Source organism: Mustelus asterias, chromosome 7 (genome assembly GCF_964213995.1).
Source record: "Mustelus asterias chromosome 7, sMusAst1.hap1.1, whole genome shotgun sequence".
Lineage (NCBI taxonomy): Eukaryota > Metazoa > Chordata > Chondrichthyes > Carcharhiniformes > Triakidae > Mustelus > Mustelus asterias.
In genome coordinates this window covers 11566108-11588206 of record NC_135807.1, presented here as the reverse complement: position 1 = coordinate 11588206, position 22099 = coordinate 11566108, and the positions used below count along the sequence as shown (strand labels likewise).

At 47.6% G+C, this 22099-nt stretch overlaps 1 protein-coding gene across 1 annotated transcript in view; it reads right to left on the bottom strand.

Annotated features, from left to right (window-relative positions):
• Positions 1 to 22099, bottom strand: part of LOC144496035 (cadherin-7-like) — a 174268-nt gene that overhangs the window by 45618 nt on the left and 106551 nt on the right. Inside the window, exons 9-11 of the mRNA XM_078216988.1 lie at positions 11368 to 11535; positions 6935 to 7122; positions 1317 to 1570 (exon numbers count right to left, since the gene is read on the bottom strand). Coding sequence (XP_078073114.1) covers positions 1317 to 1570; positions 6935 to 7122; positions 11368 to 11535 — 610 coding nt within the window. The remainder of the gene's footprint in view (positions 1 to 1316; positions 1571 to 6934; positions 7123 to 11367; positions 11536 to 22099) is intronic.

The window sequence follows — 22099 nt, the reverse complement described above, 5'->3', positions numbered from 1 at the left end:
TCCCATTGCCTCCCACAGTAACCTGGGTTAGATTCCATCCATCCCCGGGGACTTGTCTACCTTAATGCAATTTAGGATGCCCAACACTTCCTCCTTCGGTATATTAACATTCCCTGGAGCACTCACACACCGATCCCTGACCTCAACATCTGTCATGTCCTTCCCCTTGGCAAATACTGATACAAAGTGCTTATTAAGGATCTCACCCACTTCCTGTGTCTCCACACATTACTTCCCTCCATTGTCCTTGAGTGGGTCTATTCTTTCTCTTGCTACCCTCTTGCTCCTAATATATGCAGTAAAAGATTTGGGATTCTCCTTGACCCTGTTTGCTAAAGGGTAATTGTGTCTTTGCCTATATATGTCGTGTTTGCGTACTAAACTCCACTCACCTGATGAAGGAGCAGTGCTCCGAAAGCTCGCGATTCCAATTAAAACTGTTGGACTTTAACCTGGTGTTGTGAGACTCCTTACTGTTTGCTAATATCATTTCATAGCCCCTTTTAGCCCCCCTAATTCTGTTTTTAAGTTTCTTCCCACTTTCACTGTACTCCTCAAGGGCTTCGTCAGTTTTCAGATGCCTAGACTTCCCTTTTCCTATTGACTAAGCTTACAATTTCCCTTGCCATCCATGGTTCCCGAATCCTGCCATGTCTTCACTTTGGGCTGTTGCTTCCTTGGCCTCCACACCCGACTTTAGTGCGAGTACTTGAATCGCACATGGCACCTTGCAGGCAGTTCTACCCGCGCGATCGCTGCTCACTCAGATCTCTGAAGAAGAGCCGGAAGTGATGCGCGTCCGACTTGCCTTGGCGTGCCGACAGTCATTGCCAGCAAGCTTGGGGAGTGTACTCTGGGGAAAACACCTGCTGATATAACTGACTTGTTTGCTGCAATATTGGCACCGGGATTCTATTGATTTGGAGGGGGAGGTTTGACACATTACACCTGAATAGGCTTGCAGATAATGTTCGGAGAAGTGAAATATGAAAAGAAACATCAGCGCAATCATGTCAGTCATAAATAAGTAATGAGGCACTTGGAAGTCAATCATTTTTAAAGATTTTGAAAGCCCGTTAAACAGAACTGAAAACTAATAGCGGTCCCCACTTACCCCGTTCCAGCCAAGCCTTCTCACCGGCTTGGATCTTTCCTTGTATTGTTTAAAGTAACCTAATGGCATGGTTTAAGTATGCAATTTTCTTTCTGTTCTCTGAAGGGCAGCAGGGTATGGGCAATCAGTGAAGGGTGGAGAATAGGCTTCCACACCGTTTGACAGAATGGGCAATCAACTCTGCAGTTTAAGCAGCGCCTACCTGATTGAATTGTCTACCGCGTCCGGATCCCTCGCCGTCACCTTGCCGACAAAGGCCCCGGCCTCCCCGTTCTCCCGGATCTTGAAGACGTACTCCGGGGAGGTAAAGAGTGGCGGCTCATCAACATCGAGCACATTGATTTTGACGTTTGTGACATCCTTAAACGGCCCGAGGTGGAGCAGTCGCCGATCGATGTATTTGTTGATTGCCTCCACTCTAATGCTGAGTCTCCTCTTGTGCTCATAGTCCAATCGCTGCAGCAAAGCACAGACACAATTCTCCTCTCCATTACTCATTCCCAGTGCAAAAGGGCGTCACTTATCGACCGGCCTCGTGCTTCAAGATGGATCACTCCCCACTACCCTGATTAATCAGTTGTAACGCTTTTAGACTTAAAGTTAAAGTTTATTTATTCGTGTCACAAGTCGGCCTGCGATGAAGTCACTGCGAAAATCCTCTACTCGTCACACTCCAGCACCTGTTCGGGTACACTGAGGGAGGATTTAGCTCGATCAGTGCACCTAACCAGCACATCTTTCGGACTGCGGGAGGAAACCAGAGGCACCCGGAGGAAACCCACGCAGACACGGGGAGAACGTGCAGACTCTGCACAGACAGTGACCCAAGCCTGGAATCGAATCCGGGTCCCTGGCGCTGTGAGGCAGCAGTGCTCACCACTGTGCCACTGTGCCACCCCAAATCCCTTTTAATGTTTGGGTTTTAAGGGATTTGTCCCTTTTATTTGTTTAAATTGTCAGAATGTGGGTGTCCCTGGCATGTATTGTGATTGACAATTTGGGTTTATGGGTGGCACGGTGGTTAGTACTGCTGCCTCACAGCGCCAGTGACCCGGGTTCAATTTCCAGTTTGGGCCACTGTCTGTGTGGAGTCTGCACGTTCTCCCCGTGTCTGTATGGGTTTCCTCCGGGTGCTCTGGTTTCCTCCCACAGTCCGAAAGACGTGCTGGTTAGGTGGATTGGCCGTGCTAAATTCTCCCTCAGTGTACCCCAACAGGCGCTGGAGTGTGGGGACTAGGGGATTTTCACAGTAACTTCATTGCAGTTTTAATGTAAGCTTACTTGTGACACTAATAAATAAAGTGAACTGATTATCGTGAGTCACCCAGCATGAGATACAACTGAGTTGGGCCGCTTTGGGAAGTTGTTAATTGGCGTTGGTCTGGAGTCACGTGCTAGCCCTGACCAGACATGGATGGCGGATTTCCTTCCCCTTTATTGTGCTAATTCTGCAGGTTCATGTTCACGGTTCCTGATCCCAACTTTTATTTTTAATCATCAGGTGCTGAATTACAAATCACCACGCAAGTGAAAATGAATAAAATTCGCATCAACTGTCCTGGGCAGATCTGAGCGACAGGCATCTCACATTAGGAAGCCAGGCATATAATTGCTGGGCTGATAGACTGAACAGAGTTCCTTTCTCCTCTCCCACCTTTTCACCGCACTCTCGCGCAAACCAGGAGGATGCCCACAGCTTCATTTGTTTTTTCCCTTAATGAGTACCAGGTCGGAGAAGGTGCAAGTACAGTGGGGGGAGGTGGGGGGGGAATGACCCTGAAATCAGCTTCTAGCTGTGCAGGGTCCAACGCATATGCAAATATATCATGAATTCATACCTCTTCCCCGCTTGGTGCTTGCACTCAATTTAATTACACTGTTTCAAGATAAGCAGCCCCCACTGAGCCACATCTGTACAGGCTTTGCTGATGTTTTGATTAAATTCTTTACAGTCGCCGCATAAGAATGTGGCCAAGAATGCGACTGAAGGTTTCAAATCCTTCCAGAATCCTTCCGGAATAAGAGGTCACAGGTAGAGGTCGAGAGGCGGTAGATTTAAAACTGAGATGAGGAGGAACGACTTCTCGCAGAGGGGGGTGAATTTGTGGAACTCGCTGCCCCATCGCGCGGTGGAGTCTGAATCATTGAATGTTTTCAAGAAGGAGATAGATATATTTCTGATCTTAATAAAAGGGTTAAAAGGATGTGGCTGGCTTCCTAATGTGAGATGCCTCTCACTCAAATCTGCCCAGGACAGTGGTTAGCACCGCTGCCTCACAGCACCAGGAACCCGGATTCAATTCCGACCTCGGGTCACTGTCTGTGTGGAGTCTGCACCTTCTCCCCGTGTCTGCGTGGGTTTCCTCCGGCTGCTCCAGTTTCCTCCCACAGTCCAAAGATGTGTAGGCTAGGTTGATTGGCCATGCTAAATTGACCCTAGTGTCAGTAGGATTATCAGTGTCAGGGTAAATATGTGGGGTTACGGGGATAGGGCCTGGGTGTGGTCAGTGCAGACTCGATGGGCCGAATGGCCTCCTTCTGCACTGTAGGGATTCTATGAAACAGGTAGGGAGGTGGATTTGAGACCAGAGAGAGATCAGCCACAATCTGATCGAATGGCAGCGAGGCAATGGCCGAGTGGTATTACTGCTGGACTATTAAATCAAGAAACTCAGCTAACGTTCTGGGGACCCGGGTTCGAATCCCGCCACGACAGATGGTGGAATTTGAATTAAACAAAAAAGAAATCTGGAATTAAGAATTTACTGGTGACCATGAAATTATTGTCAATTGTTGGAAAAACCCATCTGGTTCACTAATGTCCTTTAGGGAAGGAAATCTGCCGTCTGTACCCGGTCTGGCCTACATGTGAGTCCAGAGCCACAGCAATGTGGTTGACTCTCAACTTCCCTCGGGCAACTAGGGATGGGCAATAAATGCTGGCCCAGCCAGTGATGCCCATGTCCCATGAATGAAAAATAAAGCAGGTTCGAAGGGCTGAATTGCCTACTTCTGCTCCTAATTCTTATGTTTCATATGTGTTACAGAGTTTGATCAGATCCTCAGTGGAACACTCTGGACGGGATTCATAGAATCATAGAATCCTTACAGTGCAGAAGGAGGCCATTCGGCCCATCAAGTCTCCACCGACAAGAATCCCACCCAGGCCCTAACCCCGTAACCGCACATATTTACCCCGCTAATCCATCTAACCTACGCAATCCAGGACATTAAGGGGCAATCTATCATGGCCAATCAACCTAACCCGCACATCTTTGGACTGTCGAGGAAACCAGAGCACCCGGAGGAAACCCACACAGACACGGAGAGAATGTGCAAACTCCACACAGACAGTGACCCAATTGAACTTGGGTCCCTGGAGCTGTGAGGCAGCAGTGCTAACCACTGTGCCATCGTGCCCCCTCTCCAGATTCTCCAATCTTGTCCATGGTTGTCCCCGCTGGCAGCGAGAATGGAGAACTGGGCACTCAGCCACAATGCTATCCACTGCAGCGGCACTGGAGAATCCCCGCCACGGGCGAGGTCGGAGGTTTTCAGTGTTTATATGCTTGACTGTTTGATGGAGTTGATTTGGAGAGAATCCAATTCCACTGAAGGGGGTGGGGCTGGTTGCTGTGGTCAGTAACCCAAGAAGATTTATAGTGGCTAGCAAAAAATAAACAGAGGGTGAGGTAAGGAAAGAATTTATCTGATGAGGCGAGGTATAATGATTGAGAAGGCACAGTCTTAAAGGACGTTGAATGTAGATTCAAACGTAACTTTCAAAGGGTCATTGTTTGTGCGGAGTCTGCATGTTCTCACCATGTCTGCGAGGGTTTCCTCCGGGTGCTCCGGTTTCCTCCTACTGTCCGAAAGACATGCAGGTGAGGTGCATTGACCATGCTGAATTCTCCCTCAGTGTACCCATGTGCATAGATCCCTGAAAGTTGGCACCCAGGTTGATAGGGTTGTTAAGAAAGCATACGGAGTGTTAGCTTTTATTGGTCGAGGGATTGATTTTCGGAGCCAGGAGGTCATGTTGCAGCTGTACAAAACTCTGGTGCGGCTGCACTTGGAGTATTGCGTACAGTTCTGGTCACCGCATTATAGGAAGGATGTGGATGCATTGGAAAGGGTGCAGAGGAGATTTACCAGGATGTTGCCTGGTATAGTGGGAAGGTCTTATGAGGAAAGGCTGAGGGACTTGAGGTTGTTTTCGTTCGAGAGAAGAAGGTTAAGAGGTGACTTAATAGAGGCATACAAGATGATCAGAGGATTAGATAGGGTGGATAGTGAGAGCCTTTTTCGTGGGATGGTGATAGCTAGCACGAGGGGACATAGCTTTAAATTGAGGGGTGATAGATATAGGACAGATGTTAGAGGTAGGCTCTTCACTCAGAGAGTGGTAAGGGCGTGGAATGCCCTGCCTGCAGCAGTAGTGGACTCGCCAACATTAAGGGCATTTAAATGGTCATTGGATAAACATATGGATGATATTGGAATAGTGTAGACTAGAGGGGCTTTAGATTGGTTTCACTGGTCGGCGCAACATCGAGGGCCGAAGGGCCTGTACTGCGCTGTAATGTTCTATGTTCTATGTTCTATGTACCCAGACAGGTGCCGGAGTGTGGGGACTTGGGGATTTTCACAGTAACTTCATTGCAGTGTTAACATAAGCTTTCTTGTGACATTAATATATAAAACTTAAACTTAAAAATAAACTGAAATTATTTCTCCTCTTCCTAATTCTATATTTAATTTCTCTGAAAAGGCCTAACAGGCCGTACAGTTCAAGGGCAGTTAGGGATGGGCAACAAATGCTGGCCTTGCCACTGACACCCACATCTCATGAAAGAATTATAAAAAGGGCCAAATCTTTTAATCTTCAGATTGTCAGAGACCCGATGAATGAATAAAGATGTGTGTCGGGATCCTGTGGAAGGCCTGAGGTACAGGCCTCTGTGGGAATTGCTTGGAAAGATTAAACTTCCGATAAGCAGACGTGCTGGTTAGGGTGCATTGTCTATGCTAAATTCTCCCTCAGTGTACCCGAACACGGGCGGCACGGTGGCACAGGGACCCATGTTCAATTCCCAGCTCGGTTCACTGTCTGTGCGGGGTCTGCATGTTCTCCCTGTGTCTGCGTGGGTTTCCTCCGGGCACTCCGGTTTCCTCCCACAGTCCAAAGATGTGCGGGTTAGGTTGATTGGCTGTGCTAAATTGCCCCTTAGTGTCCCGGAATGCATTGGTTAAAGGGATAAGCGGGGTAAATATGTGGGGTTACGGGGATAGGGCCTGGGCGGGATTGTGGTCAATGCAGATTCGATGGGCCGAATGGCCTCCTTCTGCACTGTAGAGATTCTATGATTATCGATAGGGACTGCGAACTGACACTTGAAGCCAGGAGAATTGACATGGTTACATAAGCTTGAACATTGGCCAGAGACTTGAGTTCATGTCAAAACATCATTCAAACACTTCAATAAAGTATGGACCCAGTTTAAAGTTTATTTATTAGTGTCACAAGTAGGCTTACATTAACACTGCAATGAAGTTACTGTGAAAATCCTCTAGTCGCCACACTCCGGCGCCTGTTCATGTCAATGCACCTAACCAGCACGTCTTTCAGACTGTGGGAGGAAACCGGAGCACCCGGAGGAAACCCATGCAGACATGGGGAGAACATGCAAACTCCACACAGACAGTGACCCGAGGCTGGAATCAAACCCAGGTCCCCGGGCGCTGTGAGGCAGCAGCGGTAACCAGTGTCGAGAGAGAGATGCAGAAAAAGAAAAACCCAGAATAATCCTTAAACCCGACCTTTTTCAACATGATGACACCTTCCTGCGTCTCCCTGTCTGTAAACATGCCAAATGAATCTGAGCCATCGCCAGCCTCAACCGTGTAGTTCATTTCTGCGTTTGGCCCAATGTCGACATCCGTCGCCATTATCCGCCCCACGGTGGTGTCGATGCTGCTTGATTCCGGCACAGAGAAGTGGTACAGCTCTGAAAGGAAAAGGTGATTAAGAAAAATGCGACTCAGTCTCAGAGACCGGCACTCAGCACTGTGCGCGTTACTGGGAAGGTATTATCCATCAGCCCAATAAACAAACACAAGCAAATTAAATTCAATTAGCTTCTCCAGATGCACTAATTAGGCAATGAGGAGAAAGTAGTCAGTCTGGAGTTTTGGAATGAGTTTTAGGGCATCAATGATAGCTGGGCAGCAATTGCAATGCAAACAGCTCCCATTTCTAATAAGGACAGAGAGCCACACTCTCACAACATCCGGCAAGTGTTTCCCATTTGAGTGCAATCACGGAATTGCAACCTCAAGTCCCCGAAATTGTGCTGGTTGGGCTGGTTTACACTGATATGTGTTATTCCATGAACCAGCGTAATTGAACCTAACCTTCTACTTTTCTCCTTTTCTTTATAATCTATCCCTCACAATGTATTTAAGAGTTTTAACTTGGTGTTGTTTCATTCACTTGGCCAACAAAGTGTTAATCCACAAAAAAACGTGCATTTTGTGTAACTCGTCCTTTCTTTAATTTTAAAGTTTATTTATTAGTGTCACACTAATTTTCACAGTAACTTCATTGCAGTGTTAATGTAGGCTTACATTAACACTGCAGTGAAGTTACTGTGAAAATCCCCTCGTCGCCACATTCCGGCACCTGTTTAGGTACAAAGAACAAAGAACAGTACAGCACAGGAACAGACCCTTTGGCCCTCCAAGCCTGCGCCGATCACGTTGTCCTACCTAGACCAACTACCTGTATCCCTCTATTCCCTGCCTGTTTCATGTGTCTATCCAGATAAGCCTTAATTGTCACTAACATGTCTGTACACTGAGGGAGAATTTAGCATGGCTAATCTGCCTAACCAGCGCATCTTTCGGACCGTGGAAGGAAACCAGAGCACCCAGAGGAAATCCACGCAGACACAGGGAGAACATGCAAATCGGGAATCAAACCCGGGTCCCTGGCGCTGTGAGGCAGCAGTGCGAACCACTGTGCCACCATGCCGCAAGTGTTTTGCCTTTAAAGTTGCAGTTGGATAGTCAGATGCTCTTTCCTACGGTAGAAAAGTCAAGTACTCGGGGACATGGGTTTAAGGTGTGTGGGGAAAAAGTTTCGAGGAGATGTGTGAGGCAGGTGTTTTACACAGAGGGTGGTGAATGTCTCGAACGTGCTGCCTGGGGAGGTGGTGGGAGCAGGTCTGATAACAGCATTTAAGAGGCAACTAGACGAATACATGAAAAGGATGGGAATGGAAGGATACGGACTCCGTAAGTGCGTACGGTTTTAGTTTAGGCAGGCATTATGATCGGCGCAGGCTTGGTGGGCCGAAGGGCCTGTTCCTGTGCTGTACTGCTCTTTGTTCTTTTCTTTGTTCTTTGTTCAAGGTGCTGGCTTAAAGTTGTACAGAAACCGGCGTGAGTGAAGAAAGGGGTCTTGGAGCAGCCACACTCTTTAAGATCTCAGATCAGCAACCCATCCTCTCAGGTAATAGAACATAGAACATAGAACATAGAAAGCCACAGCACAAACAGGCCCTTCGGCCCACAAGTTGCGCCGATCACATCCCCACCTCTAGGCCTATCTATAGCCCTCAATCCCATTAAATCCCATGTACTCATCCAGAAGTCTCTTAAAAGACCCCAACAAGTTTGCCTCCACCGCCACCGACGTAATAAATGCACGTTAGCTGCCGGGCCGACGCTATGCTAAGCAAGCGGGTCATTAGCTATTTGTTTTATGTACTGAGCAGACAACGCGATTTTCCAAATGTTTGTATTCCCTTTCTGGTGCTGGCATGCCTGTTCTAACTGCGCGATCATCACTCTCTGCTTCTCTCAATCCAGCACATTATCCATTTTATTTATTAGCCTTTTTATTTTCACTTGCTGTGGAGTGCCATCTGCTGCAAGCTCCAGAGAAAATAAAGCACCGATAGTGAGTTTAAATGGGGAGTCGGTGGGGGTGGGGATGTGTGGACGGAGTGGTGGGATGTGGGAGGGTGGAGGGGGAACTAGTTTCTCCCCCATGTCTGCTCTGATGCGCGCTGAACATTTATGTGGCACAGACTCTGGACTGGGGCCACAGGGTGGAAAGGGAGAAATTGCTCCCACTCCTAAACGGATCGAGAATTTGATTTGATACGGATTTGAAGAAAAATAAGCAAACGTGATGTGAGAAAAATCTTTCTCACGCAGCGAGTGGTTGGGGTCTGGAATACGCTGCCTGGAAGTGTGGTGGAGGCAGGTTCAATCGAGGCGTTCGGCAGGGCATGAGATGATTGTTTGAATGGAGACAATGTGCAGGGGTTAAGGGAGAAAGACAGGGGAAATGCACTGAGTCATGATGCTCAGTCAGAGAGCGATGGGCCGAATGGCCTCCTTCTGCGCCGTAACAATTCTGTGATTCAAACTTGGAGATGACGATATTGATTACACAGCCCGCGGCTGGAAACAGAGACATCAGCACCTGTGCATTGGGAATGAGTGACATTGAGTTTAAAGTTTATTTATTAGTGTCACAAGTAGCTTACATTAACACTGCAATGCAGTTACTGTGAAAATTCCCTAGTCGCCACATTCCGGCGCCTGTTCGGGTACACTGAGGGAGAATTTAGCACGGCCAATGCATCTCACCAGCACGTCTTTCGGACTATGGGAGGAAACTGGAGCACCCGAAGGAAACCCACGCAGACACGGGGAGAATGTGCAGACTCTGCACAGACAGTGACCCAAGCCAGGAATCGAACCCAGGTCCCTGGCGCTGTGAAGCAGCAGTGCTAACCACTGTGCCACCAAGATTACAATTTAACCTATTGAAGAGATGGACACAGGAAAAGGAGCTTCATCGTTTTTATAGAGAATAATAAGGAAATGAGGTGAGTAACTCATCTCCTGACTCCCCAAAGCCTGTCCACCATCAACAGCCACCAGTCAGGAGTGTGATGGAATATCCCCCACTTGCCTGGATGGGTGCAGCTCCAACATCACTCAGGAGCCTCAACACCATCCAGGGCAAAGCAGCCCCACTTGATTGGCATCCCAAACACCACCTTAAATATTCACTCTCCCCACCAGTGACACACAGATTTTTCGACCGGGCTCGTCCAAAGCCTGAAAATCCCACCCGAGGTCAACGGACCTTTGCATGGCCAGTCCCCTCCACTGCCCGCAATGATTCCCATGGTGGGATGGGAAAATTCTGCCAACAGTGACAGCAGTGTGTACAGTCTACAAGGCACCATCCACACACCTTCCCAACTTGGAAGGACACCGCCACTCCTTCACCGTTGTTGGATCGGAATTTGGGATCTCTCTCGCTGGCAGCACTCTGGAACATCACATGGGCTGATGAAGGCCGCCAACTTCATCAAGGCAATTAGGGATAGGCGACAAATGCTGGCGTTGTCAACAATATTTACATCCCATGAAAGAATAAAAAGAAACTCAATGTGGAATGAGCGGGGGTGGAGATGGGGGGAAGAACTTGGAATCTTCTGGCTGTGAGTGACAGAGTTCAAGCGGGAACATCTACCAACCAACTTACACATTGAGTGGGGGGGGGGAGAAATGATGACCCGAATCTCAGTATTCACTGAAGATCAAGGGGCGGCATGGTGGCACAGTGGTTAGCACAGATGCTTCACAGCACCAAGGACATGGGGTTCGATTCCCGGCTTGGGTCACTGTCAGTGTGGAGTTTGCACATTCTCCCGCTGTCTGTGTGGGTTTCCTCCGGGTGCTCCGGTTTCCTCCCACACTCCAAAGATGTGCGGGGCCAGGTGGATTGGCTGTGCTAAATTGCCCCTTAGTGTCAGGGGGACTAGCTAGGGTTAATACATGGGGTTTTGGGGATTGGGTCTGGGTGTGATTGTGGTCAGTGCAGAACCGAGGGGCCAAATGGCCTCCTTCTGCCCCGTGGGATTCTATAACAAAGCCAGATCCCTCAACTCTCGTCTTCGAGATATGATGGGAAGTGTACATAACTGGTGGAGCTGAGAAGATTTTGGCATGGTCTCCAAGTCCCTGCATTATTTATCTTTCCTTTTGTTTTAGGTTGACAGATTGCCACTCCAGGTGGCCATTGAGAACACGTTTCACTGTATGTTTGAAAAAGCAGTTATGCTTACAAGTATATGCTAATGGATCCAGGAAGACATTAAGCCGCGTCTTCAATATTTATAACTTTTATGATAATGAGAATTCCCGTCGAGCTCGGAGCTACTCACTGTGCTGGAATTTGGGTCTGTTATCATTAACATCAGACAAGGTGATGGTCACAGTCGTCGTGGCTGAGAGACCTCCCTTCAGCCCAGCCATATCCTTAGCTTCTATAATAACCATATGATGTTCCTTGGCCTCTCTGTCCATGTTAGGTAAAGCAACACGGATTATGCCTGTGGAATACATTCACACTCAGTTTAAAAGGAACAACACATTCTTCTGCAACAAGTTAGCTGAGAACTCACTCAACAACAAACAAGAAAATGAATTTCCAAGCACTTCTATTATCTCTGCTAAAGTCAGTCGCAATTGGGAAGGATTTCCCTACGGAACGGTGTGTCAGAATCACTGAAAGGTAATATCTACTTGGGTAAGGAATTCAAGGTTTATTCTTCTCTATGAAATGATTTTTCAGCTATCTAAATCAGGTCAAACCTATTTTGTTCAATATTTCTATCTGGGAGCACATACAATGTGACAGGACGTATGCCAGTTGTAGATGAAACATGAGTGTGTTTTTTTTTACTTTGCAGGTTAAATAATTCCTATTCTGCCTAAGTAATCGGCCGCCTCAGGCCTATTCCACGCAATCAAAGTTAGATCATCACTGGCTTCCTCTTGGGTTGGCTTAACGATGGCTGTCAGGGAAAGGGAACTGGGCATGCAGTTCCACAGTTCCCTAAATGTGGCGACGCAGGTGGCCAAGGTGATTAAGAAAACAGATGGCATGCTTGCCTTCATCGTCCAGGGCATTGAGCGCAAGAGTTGGGAAATCATGTTGCAGCGATACAAAACCTTGGTTAGGCTGTATTTGGAGTATCGCATGCAGTTGTGGTCTCTACACTACCAGACGGACGTGGAAGCTTTGGAGAGAGTGCAAAGAAGGTTCACCAGGACGTTGCCTGGTCTCGAGGGTGTTGGCTATGAGGAGAGGTTGAATAAACTGGGACTGTTTTCGCTGGAAAGTCAAAGGCTGAGGGGAGACCTGTAGGAGGTCCACAAATTTGTGAGAGGCATCAACAGGGTGGAGAGTATAAGGCTTTTTCCCAGGGTGGATGAGTCAATTACAAGGGGGTACAGGTTCATGGTGAGGGGGGTATATTTAAGGGAGATGTGCGGTGCATGTTTTTCACGCAGAGAGTGATGGGTGCCTGGAATGCGCTGCCAGAGGAGGTGGTGGAAGCAGGCACATTAGCAACATTTAAGAGGTCTCTGGATGGGTACACGAATAGGGAAGGATAGAGGGATACGGACCGAATAAGGGCAGTAGGAGTTTTTATCTTACTTAGGGCATCATGATCAGCACAGGCTTGGAGGGCCGAAGGGCCTGTTCCTGTGCTGTACTTTTCTTTGTTCTTTGTTCTTTTAAAAAATCTAGGCTCAAAGTTTCTTGCATGACAACAAAAAAAACAAATGGCGCAGGAGTGAGGTGACTTCTTGCGAGTTGTCCCCACCATACCCCTAATTTTATCCTTTATGGCCATTCTGCACTTCTAAAACTGAATTGTTGGTCTTTTAAACTGTCTAATAATGCATCAGACGTTTGAATGGAGTGACAATATGTTAAGCTGATCTTTCTCTTCACCCTATCTGTAACTACAGCATTACATTCTGCACCCTCTCCTTTCCTTCATTCCTATGTACTCTATGAATGGTATGCTTTGTCTGTATAGCGCGCAAGAAGCAATACTTTTCACTGTATCCCAATACATGTGACAATAATAAATCAAATCAAATCAAATCAAACCAAACCAATTGCTAGATCCAAAACTGCACCCATTCCTATACCCTTTCTGTCAAGGCCACATTCAACTCAAATTTGCCCCAATTCATACACACACATGTTCGAACATAAACGGATTTCGATTTGATTTGATTTATTATTGTCATGTACTAGTATACAGTGAATAATATTGTTTCTTGTCCGTTATACAGACAATGTATACCGTTCATAGAGAAGGAAAGGAGAGAGTGCAGAATGTAGTGTTACAGTCATAGCTAGGGTGCAAAGAAAGATCAACTTAATGCAAGGTAGGTCCATTCAAAAGTCTGACAGCAGCAGGGAAGAAGCTGTTCTTGAGTCGGTTGGTACATGACTTCAGACTTTTTTCTTTTCTCTTTTGGTTTCAGATTCCAGCATCCGCAGTAATTTGCTTTTATCCAGTGTTTAACTCGCTCCCACTTCTCTTCCAGGAATGCCGATCCTGAAGAAGTATTGCTCTTCTCTCCGACCCCCGACCCTCCTGCAGTATAAATATCTCCCACTTTCTCTGCCTTTTAACTTTGACAAAGTGTCATCTGGACTCGAAACGCCAGCTCTTTTCTCTCCTTACAGATGCTGCCAGACCTGCTGAGATTTTCCAGCATTTTCTCTTTTGGTCTCAGACTTTTGTATCTTTTTCCCGATGGAAGAGGGTGGAAGAGAGAATGTCCGGGGCGTGTGGAGTCCTTAATTATGCTGGCTGCTTTGCCGAGGCAGCGGGAAGTGTAGACAGAGTCAATGGATGGGAGGCTGGTTTGCGTGATGGACTGGGCTACATTACATTGGGCTACTACATTTTGTAGTTTCTTGTGGACCATACCAAGCTGTGATACAACCAGAAAGAATGCTTTGGGGCAATGTTTGCATATTCGTCCAACATGGTTTGAACGTAACTGGAACCCTTTGACTGCTGTTGCGTAGGAATCTAAAAATTGGAACAAAAGGAATAGTTCTGGCATGGTGGCACAGTGGTCAGCACCGCTGCCTCACAACACCAGGGACACGGGTTCAATTCCTGGCTTGGGTCACTGTCTGTGTGGAGTCTGCATGTTCTCCCCATGTCTGTGGGGGCTTCATTCGGGTGCTCCAGTTTTCTCCCACAGTCCAAAAGTTGGTTAGGTGCATTGACCATGCTAAATTTTCCCTTTGTGTACCAGTGTACTAACATCCTGCAAAGATATAGGTGCCTGGTGTGGTAGCTTCTGCTGGATTTTGTTTATTGTTTCAAAACCTACAGGATGTTGCTTGGGGAGGTTTAGCTCTGAGATTAAGAAAATGGGGGAGGATTCAAAATGGGGTAAATTTAAAGTTTACGGCAGCGTAAAATTGGCGACAAGGTGGCACAGTGGTTAGCACTGCTGCCACACAGCTCCAGGGACCCCAGGCTCAATTCCCGGCTTGGGTCACTGTCTGTGTAGTGTTTGCACATTCTTCCCGTGTCCACGTGGGTTTCCTCCCACACTCCAAAGATGTGCAGGTTAAGTTGATTGGTCATGATAAATTGCCCCTCAGTGTCCTGGGATGTGTAGGTTAGAGGGATTAGTGGGGTAAATGTGTTGGGTTGTGGGGATAGGGCCTGGGGTGGGATTGTTGTTGGTGCAGACTCGATGGGCTGAATGGCCTCTATCTGCACTGAGGTGTTTCTATGGTTCTATGACTTCCACATATAGCCATGAATGTAAAGTGTATTTTTAGTTGACCTTCTTGTTGTGTATTTTACTATTTGATAAACATTTCAAAGTAAAGTAAAACTAAAGTTTATCTATTAGTGTCACAAGTAAGGCTTACATTAACACTGCAATGAAGTTACTGTGAAATTCCCCCAGTCGCCACAGTCCGGCGCCTGTTCAGGTCGATGCACCTAACCAGCACTGCTTTCAGACTGTGGGAGGAAACCGGTGCACCTGGAGGAAACCCACGCAGACACGGGGAGAACGTGCAAACTCCGCACAGACAGTGACCCAAGCCGGGAATCAAACCCAGGTCCCTGGCGCTGTGAGGCAGCAGCGCTAACCGTGCCGTTCATTTTTTGTTTGTTCCAAATCATCACAGAAATGTCTGGGTCGTCTTTCACTGGTCTTCACACCTTTCCATCGTATTATGACAAATTGTAAAATATAGTTGAGAGCAGGCACTCCAAGTTTCTGTTCTAGGATTTGGCGTTGAATATCAGTTGTACTCATGACAGATAGCTCATTCAGATAGACCACACAGACATGATGGCACAAATAACATTAAACATTAATTTTATGATATTAAGATGCAAAAGCTGACAAGAGACTGGAAACAACTTGAAGGCTGCCTGGCTTCCTCTGTGCTTTTTCCACATGGTCTATTGCTTCCCAGAGAATGAATTGTGAAGGTGCCCATCGATCCCCCTCACATGGACCATCGCACCAGCTGTCAGGAACCTTCCCAATGCCCATCCCAACTGCGCATCAAATCTTGGACTTAATCACATCTTGTGCTTGGTGCTCCCGAAACCTCATCTGTGGGATACTTCTCGAAAGATGTCTGCTGCCTTCCCCTTGGCAGATTTCCCTGGCATGAGCCACGGATGTTGCCGGCTGCCCAGTGGCAACACACGGAGCAACCAACTGTTACTTTTCAACCTGCTTGGCAGAATTGACAAAACTGACTTTATCATCTTGCCTCAGGTTCCACGGCGAGACAGCTCAGTGGGTCACTCACTGATGATAGAAGCTAATGTTTCCCCTCACATTAAGTTGACCTTTCTCTACACCCTAGCTATGACTGTAACACTACATTCTGCACTCTCTCCTTTCCTTCTCTGTGAATGGTATGCTTTGTCTGTATAGTGCGCAAGGAACAATACTTTTCACTGTATGTTAATACATGTGTGATGCGCGATTAAATCACTCGGGAGGCTAGATTGTACCCGGGAAATAAAGGCTTTTATTACTGACAAGAATGGAGCACACTATATACAATACAATCCCAGACTAAAGGGTCACCAGGCAGTGCAGTGACCTTTATACTTCCCCTGGTAGGCGGAACCAACTGGAGTGTACCACAGAACAATATCAACAGGTAGAACAGCCCAACCCTAACCCCAACAGTAACTACAGTAACATATCTACAAACACCCATAGTGCTGACCATCCATGGCTCAGCACTCATAGTGGTAACCAACTATGGTTCACCACAATGTGACAATAACAAATCAAATCAAATGAAAATCAAAAAGAAGTATGGGTGGCATGGTGGCACAGTGGTTAGCACTGCTGCCTCATAGCGCCAGGGATCCGGTTCGATTCCGGCCTCAGGTGACTGTCTGTGCGGAGTTCTCCCCGTGTCTGCGTGGGTTTCCTGCGGGTTGCTCCGGTTTCCTCCCCACACTCCAAAGATGAGCAGGTTAAGGTGGATTGGCCACGATAAATTGCCCCTCAGTGTCACAATATGTGCAGGTTTCGGGTGTAACCGGGTAAATATGTGGGGTTGCGGATATGGAGCAGAGGGAGGAGTCTGGGTAGGATGCTCTGTCAGAGGATCAGTGCAGACTCGATGGGCCAAATGGTCTCCTTCTGCACTGCAGGGATTCTAAGTAGGTGCAGAGGTAGGCCACTCAGTCCATCTAGTCTGCTCCACCATTCAATGAGATCATGACTGATCTGATGTGATAATCCTCAACTCCACTTTCCCAGCTTATCCCCATAATCCTCGATTCCCTTACTGATTAAAAATCTCTCTATCTCACTTAATGACCCAGCCTCTACAACCCTCTGCAGTAAAGAATTCCACAGATTCACTACCCTCTGAGAGAAGAAATTCCTCCTCATCTCTGTCTTAAATGGGAGACCCTCACTCTGAGATTATGCCCTCTGGTCCTCGACTGTTCCACAAGAAACAAACATTGGCATTGACTCCAAGGGCAGTGGAAGCAGATTCAATGATGACCTCAATAGGGGACTGAAGATCAAAAGTAAACAACTGTAGGGAGAATGGGCTAATTGCATCGCTCTCTCAAAGGGCTGGTACAGGAATGCTTGGCTGAATGGCCATTCTCCATGCTGTCACTCCATGAGTCAATGATTAGATGACACATGAGGGTCAGAAGCAACAAGTGGGTCTGTTGATTTTTAGTCAAGGAAGATTGCAATCCTTCAAGACTCTCATCTCCTCAGCAGTCTTTCTCTGACTCACTGGCTTCCTCAGGAGTGGATATCTCTGAGCTGCTGCCAGTTTCCGAGGAGTGGTTTTGGCAGGGATCGAAGTTTATGGATTTGTGGTACCAATGGAAGTGGTTCCTCTTCCAATGCTTCATTCATGCCTTTGGTTACCTCCAGACTCGACTGGCTGGTCTCCCACATTCCAACCTTCGTAAACTTGAAGTTAACCAAAGCTCTCTTCCCCATGTCTTAACTCGCTGCAAGACCCGTTTCCCTCTCATCCTGTGCCCACTGACGTATGTTGACTTCTGCCCAAGCAGCATCTGGGTCTTAAAATTCTCAGCCGCGTTTTCAAATCCCTCCTTTACCTTACCCCTCTCTATTTCTGTAAATCTCTTGCAGCCCTCAAACATTCCGAGATGTCTGCGTTCCTCTAATTCAGGCCCTTTGGGCTTTTTCAATGATAATTGTTCCAACATTGGTGGCCTTTCTTTCATTTACCTTGGCCTCAAGTGCTGAAATTCCTTTCCTACATAGCACCAGCCCGTTTTCCTCCTTTTGCCCAGGTGGAAGAAGTGGCGTGGTGGTATTTTTGCTGGACTAGTAACCCAGAGATCCAGGGTAATGTTCTGGGGACCCGGGTTCGAATCCTGCCACAGCAGATGGTGAAGTTTGAATTCAATAAAATAAAACTGGAATTAAAAGTCTAATGATGATCATCAACCCATCTCGTTCACTAATGTCCTTTAGGGAACAAAATCTGCCATCCTTAACTGGGTCTGGTCCACATGTGATTCCAGATCCACAGCAATGTGGTTGACTCTTAAATGCTCTCTGAAATGGCCCAGCAAACCACTCAGTTCAAGGGCAATTGGGGATGGGCAATAAATGCAGGCCAGCCAGTTACACCCACATCCCATAAATGAATATAAAAATAATGAGTAGCATCTCTGTCCCTGAACCAGAAGCTCCGACTTCAAGTCTCACTCCAGGATTTGATGGCCAAGAAATGTGTGGTCATAACGTGGCCAAATATGCTGAGTGTCATAGAACCATAGAATCCTTCCGGTGCAGAAAGAGGCCATTCAGCCCATCAGGCCTGCACCGACAATAAGCTCACCCAGACTCGATCTCCGTAACCTCATGTATTTACCCTGCTAATTTCCCTGACACTAAGCGGCAATTTTAGCATGGCCAATCAACCTGACCCGCACATTTTTGGACTGTGGGAGGAAACCGGAGCACCTGGAGGAAACCCACGCCGACACAGGGAGAACGTTCAAATTCCACAGAGACAGTGACCCAAGGCTGGATTGAACCTGGGTCCCTGGCGCCATGAAGCAGCAGCGGTAACCACTGTGGAACCCTGCCATCATTTTGTACGTTTCAATGAGATCTCATTCTTTGAAACTCTACAGAATGCAGGCCCAGTTTGCCCTGTCTCTCATCGTAAGACAGTCCCACCATCCCCAGAACAAGTCTGGTGAACCTTTGCTGCACACCCTCAATGCATTAGTATCCCTGATGAGGTAAGGGGACCAAAACTGCACACACTACTCCAACTGCGGTCTAACCAAGGTCCTATACAATTGAATCATAGAATCATAGAATCCTACAGTGCCGAAGGAGGCCATTCGGCCCATCGAGTCTGCACCCAACCACAATCCCGCCCAGGCCCCACCCCCCACAACCCCATGCATTTACCTAAATTAGTCCCCCTGACACTAAAGGGCAATTATAGCATGGCCGATCCACCTAACCAGCACATCTTTGAACTGTGGGAGGAAACTGGAGCACCCGGAGGAAACCCACGCAGACACGGAGAGAATGTGCAGACTCCGCACAGACAGTGACCCCAAGCCGGGAATCGAACCTGGGTCCCTGGCGCTGTGAGGCAGCAGTGCTAACGACAGTGTCACCATACCGTCCCTAATAAAGCAAGATCTCACTACTCCGGTACTCAAACCCTCTTGTGATAACCTGCCTAATAACTGTAGAAGGGTCATTCGGACTCAAAATGATAACTCTGTTTCTCTCTCCACAGATGCTGCCAGGCCTGCTGGATTTATATTCGGGGGGGGTAGTAACTAATTTGAGGAAAACAGGAGTTTAATGATTTCCTGTTTCCTCAAGAAGAGAAAGATGGGATTTTTCAGTTTCTCTCCGTTTCCAGAACGTGCAGTCAGGGACCCTACGGGAAAATATGAACTGATACAATGTTTTTCATGGGAATGTGGTGAATATTAATGACAGGAGCATCTGCGTGAGCTACAAAGACATGAATCCTTTCCCGGTGCTCCTAATTTAGAATGCTAATTTCCCTTCGAAAGTCATCAACTCTTTTTTTTGTGGTTTTATCTCGCAGTAAACTAACCCTGGGCAATTTGTAGAAACTGTCTAAAATCTATTACACAAGTACTTTGTATTTCCCATTTGATTGGAACGGTTTTCTTTCTTTGCAGCGCAGTGGTTGGCACTGCTGCCTCACAGCGCCAGGGACCCGGGTTCGATTCCCGGCTTGGGTCACTGTCTGTGTGGAGTCTGCACATTCTCCCTGTGTCCGCGTGGGTTTCCTCCGGGTGCTCAAGTTTCCTCCCACACTCCAAAGATGTGCAGGTTAGGTGGATTGGCCATGGTAAATTGCCATTGAGTGTCAGGGGGACTAGCAGGGTAAATATGTGGGGTCATGGGGATGGGGCCTGGTTGGGATTGTGGTCAGTGCAGACTCCATGTGGCGAATGGCCGGGCTCCTTCGACACTGTAGGAATTCTATGAAAAGTGGTTTTCACTTAAATACGAAGACTTTCCTTGCCTCAACTGTAAGGCTTGGAAATTACTCTGTGCCGCAACCCCCGCGCCCCCTGACCCTGCCTCCCCCACACCCTCGCCCCTCCCCAAATTACAAATGCAAGTGTTCTTCGAAGAATCATAGAATCCTACAGCACAGAAATGGCCATTCGGCTCAACGAGTCTGCACCGACCACAATACCACCCAGGCCCTATTCCCATGACCCCACATATTTACCTTACTAATCCCTCTGAAACTAGGGTCAATTTAGCATGGCCAATCCACCTAACCCACACATCTTTATACTGTGGGAGGAAACTAGCATACCCGGAGGAAACCCACACAGACACGGGGAGAAAGTGCAGACTCCGCACGGACGGTGACCCAAGCCGGGAATTGAACCCAGGTCCCTGGCGCTGTGAGGCAGCAGCGCTAACCACTGTGTCACCATGTCACCCCCAATAAATCAAATCAAATCAAAATCAAAAATGTTAGGGGCTGAATCAAATCCATTCTTAGAAATTCAACCACAACTAGACAACTCTGCTCTCTGTTTTAAATCTGCCACCCCTTATCTTAAAGGACCCTAACATTCAGCCACACCCAGACATCTCTTTCCCCCTCTCCAGAGGCATCAATAGACTGCACCACCTACCTGACTCCTTGGCCCAATCCCTCCCTCCTCTACCTGACTCCCCACTTAGGAAGTTCTTCTTCAAGCAGAGGGTGACAGAAGTTCTGAACCCTTGTTGGTGACTGGCAATTGATGCTAAAATGGTTCATTTTAAACCTGAGATTGATCAGTTATTCTTATCCGTCGGTGATAAGGGATATGGGGTATAGACAGGTAGATATATGTGTGCAGATCAGACATGGTCTCACTTAATGGGAGAACGAGCTTGAGGGGCTGAATGGCCTCCTCCCATTCATAGAATCCCTACAGTGCAGAAGGAGGCCATTCGGCCCATGTGACAGTGTAGCCCACGTCTCATGGGTGAATTAAAATAGAAAGACACAAGAGCAAAGTCCCACAAACAATCACATGATAATGACCAATTAATCCAATTTTCAATGGTGTTGGTTGAAGGATAAATATTCAAAACTCCCCTTCTTCAAGGGCCAGGGGATCTTTTACATCCACCCGAGCAGGCAGATAGAGGCTCCATTGAAACCCATACCCAAATGCCAGCACCTCCAGCAGAGTGCTGCACTGGAACGTCAATCTAGATTATTCTGCTTCAGTCTCTGGAGCGGGACTTGAACTTGGAACCTTTGGACTCAGAGGCGAGAGTGCTACAACTGAGTCATGGCTTGTTAGCCCATATTGACGGGCAGTTAAGAGTTAACCACATCGCTGAGGATCTGGAGTCACAGGTAAGGGTGGCAGATTCCCAAAGAATTACACAATCATACAATGCAGAAGGAGGCCATTTGGCCCATCGAGTCTGCACCGACCACAGGCCCTATCCCCATAACCCCATGCATTTACCCTAATTCCCCTGATACAAAGGGGAAATTTAGCATGGCCAATCCGTCTAATCTGCACATCTTTGGAGTGTGGGACCAAACCAGAGCACCCGGGGGAAACACACGCAGACACAGGGAGAATGTGCAAACTCCACACAGACAGTAATCCGAGGCCGAAATTGAACCAGGGCCCCTGAGCTCTGCCCCTGAGGCAGTGGTGCTAACCACTTTGCCACCATGCCGCCCCTACATCCCTGCTCAGAATAAAGGACCTGCATTTATGTAGCACCTTCCAAGACGTTCCAAAGCACTTCACGGACAAAAGTGTACTGAATGTCTTCCTCCTCTCTGTCTCCATCCTGGTTGTGTGAACAATCACAAGCAGTGGTTTCAAATCTCAGTCTAATACCAATCACCCATGTAATGGGTGCCATGGTGGCACAGTCGTTAGCACTGCTGCCTCACAGCGCCAGGGGCCCAGGTTCGATTCCCGGCTTCGGTTGTTAAGAAGAACATAAGAACATAAGAAATAGGAGCAGGGGTAGGCCATCTAGCCCCTCGAGCCTGTCCCGCCATTCAATAAGATCATG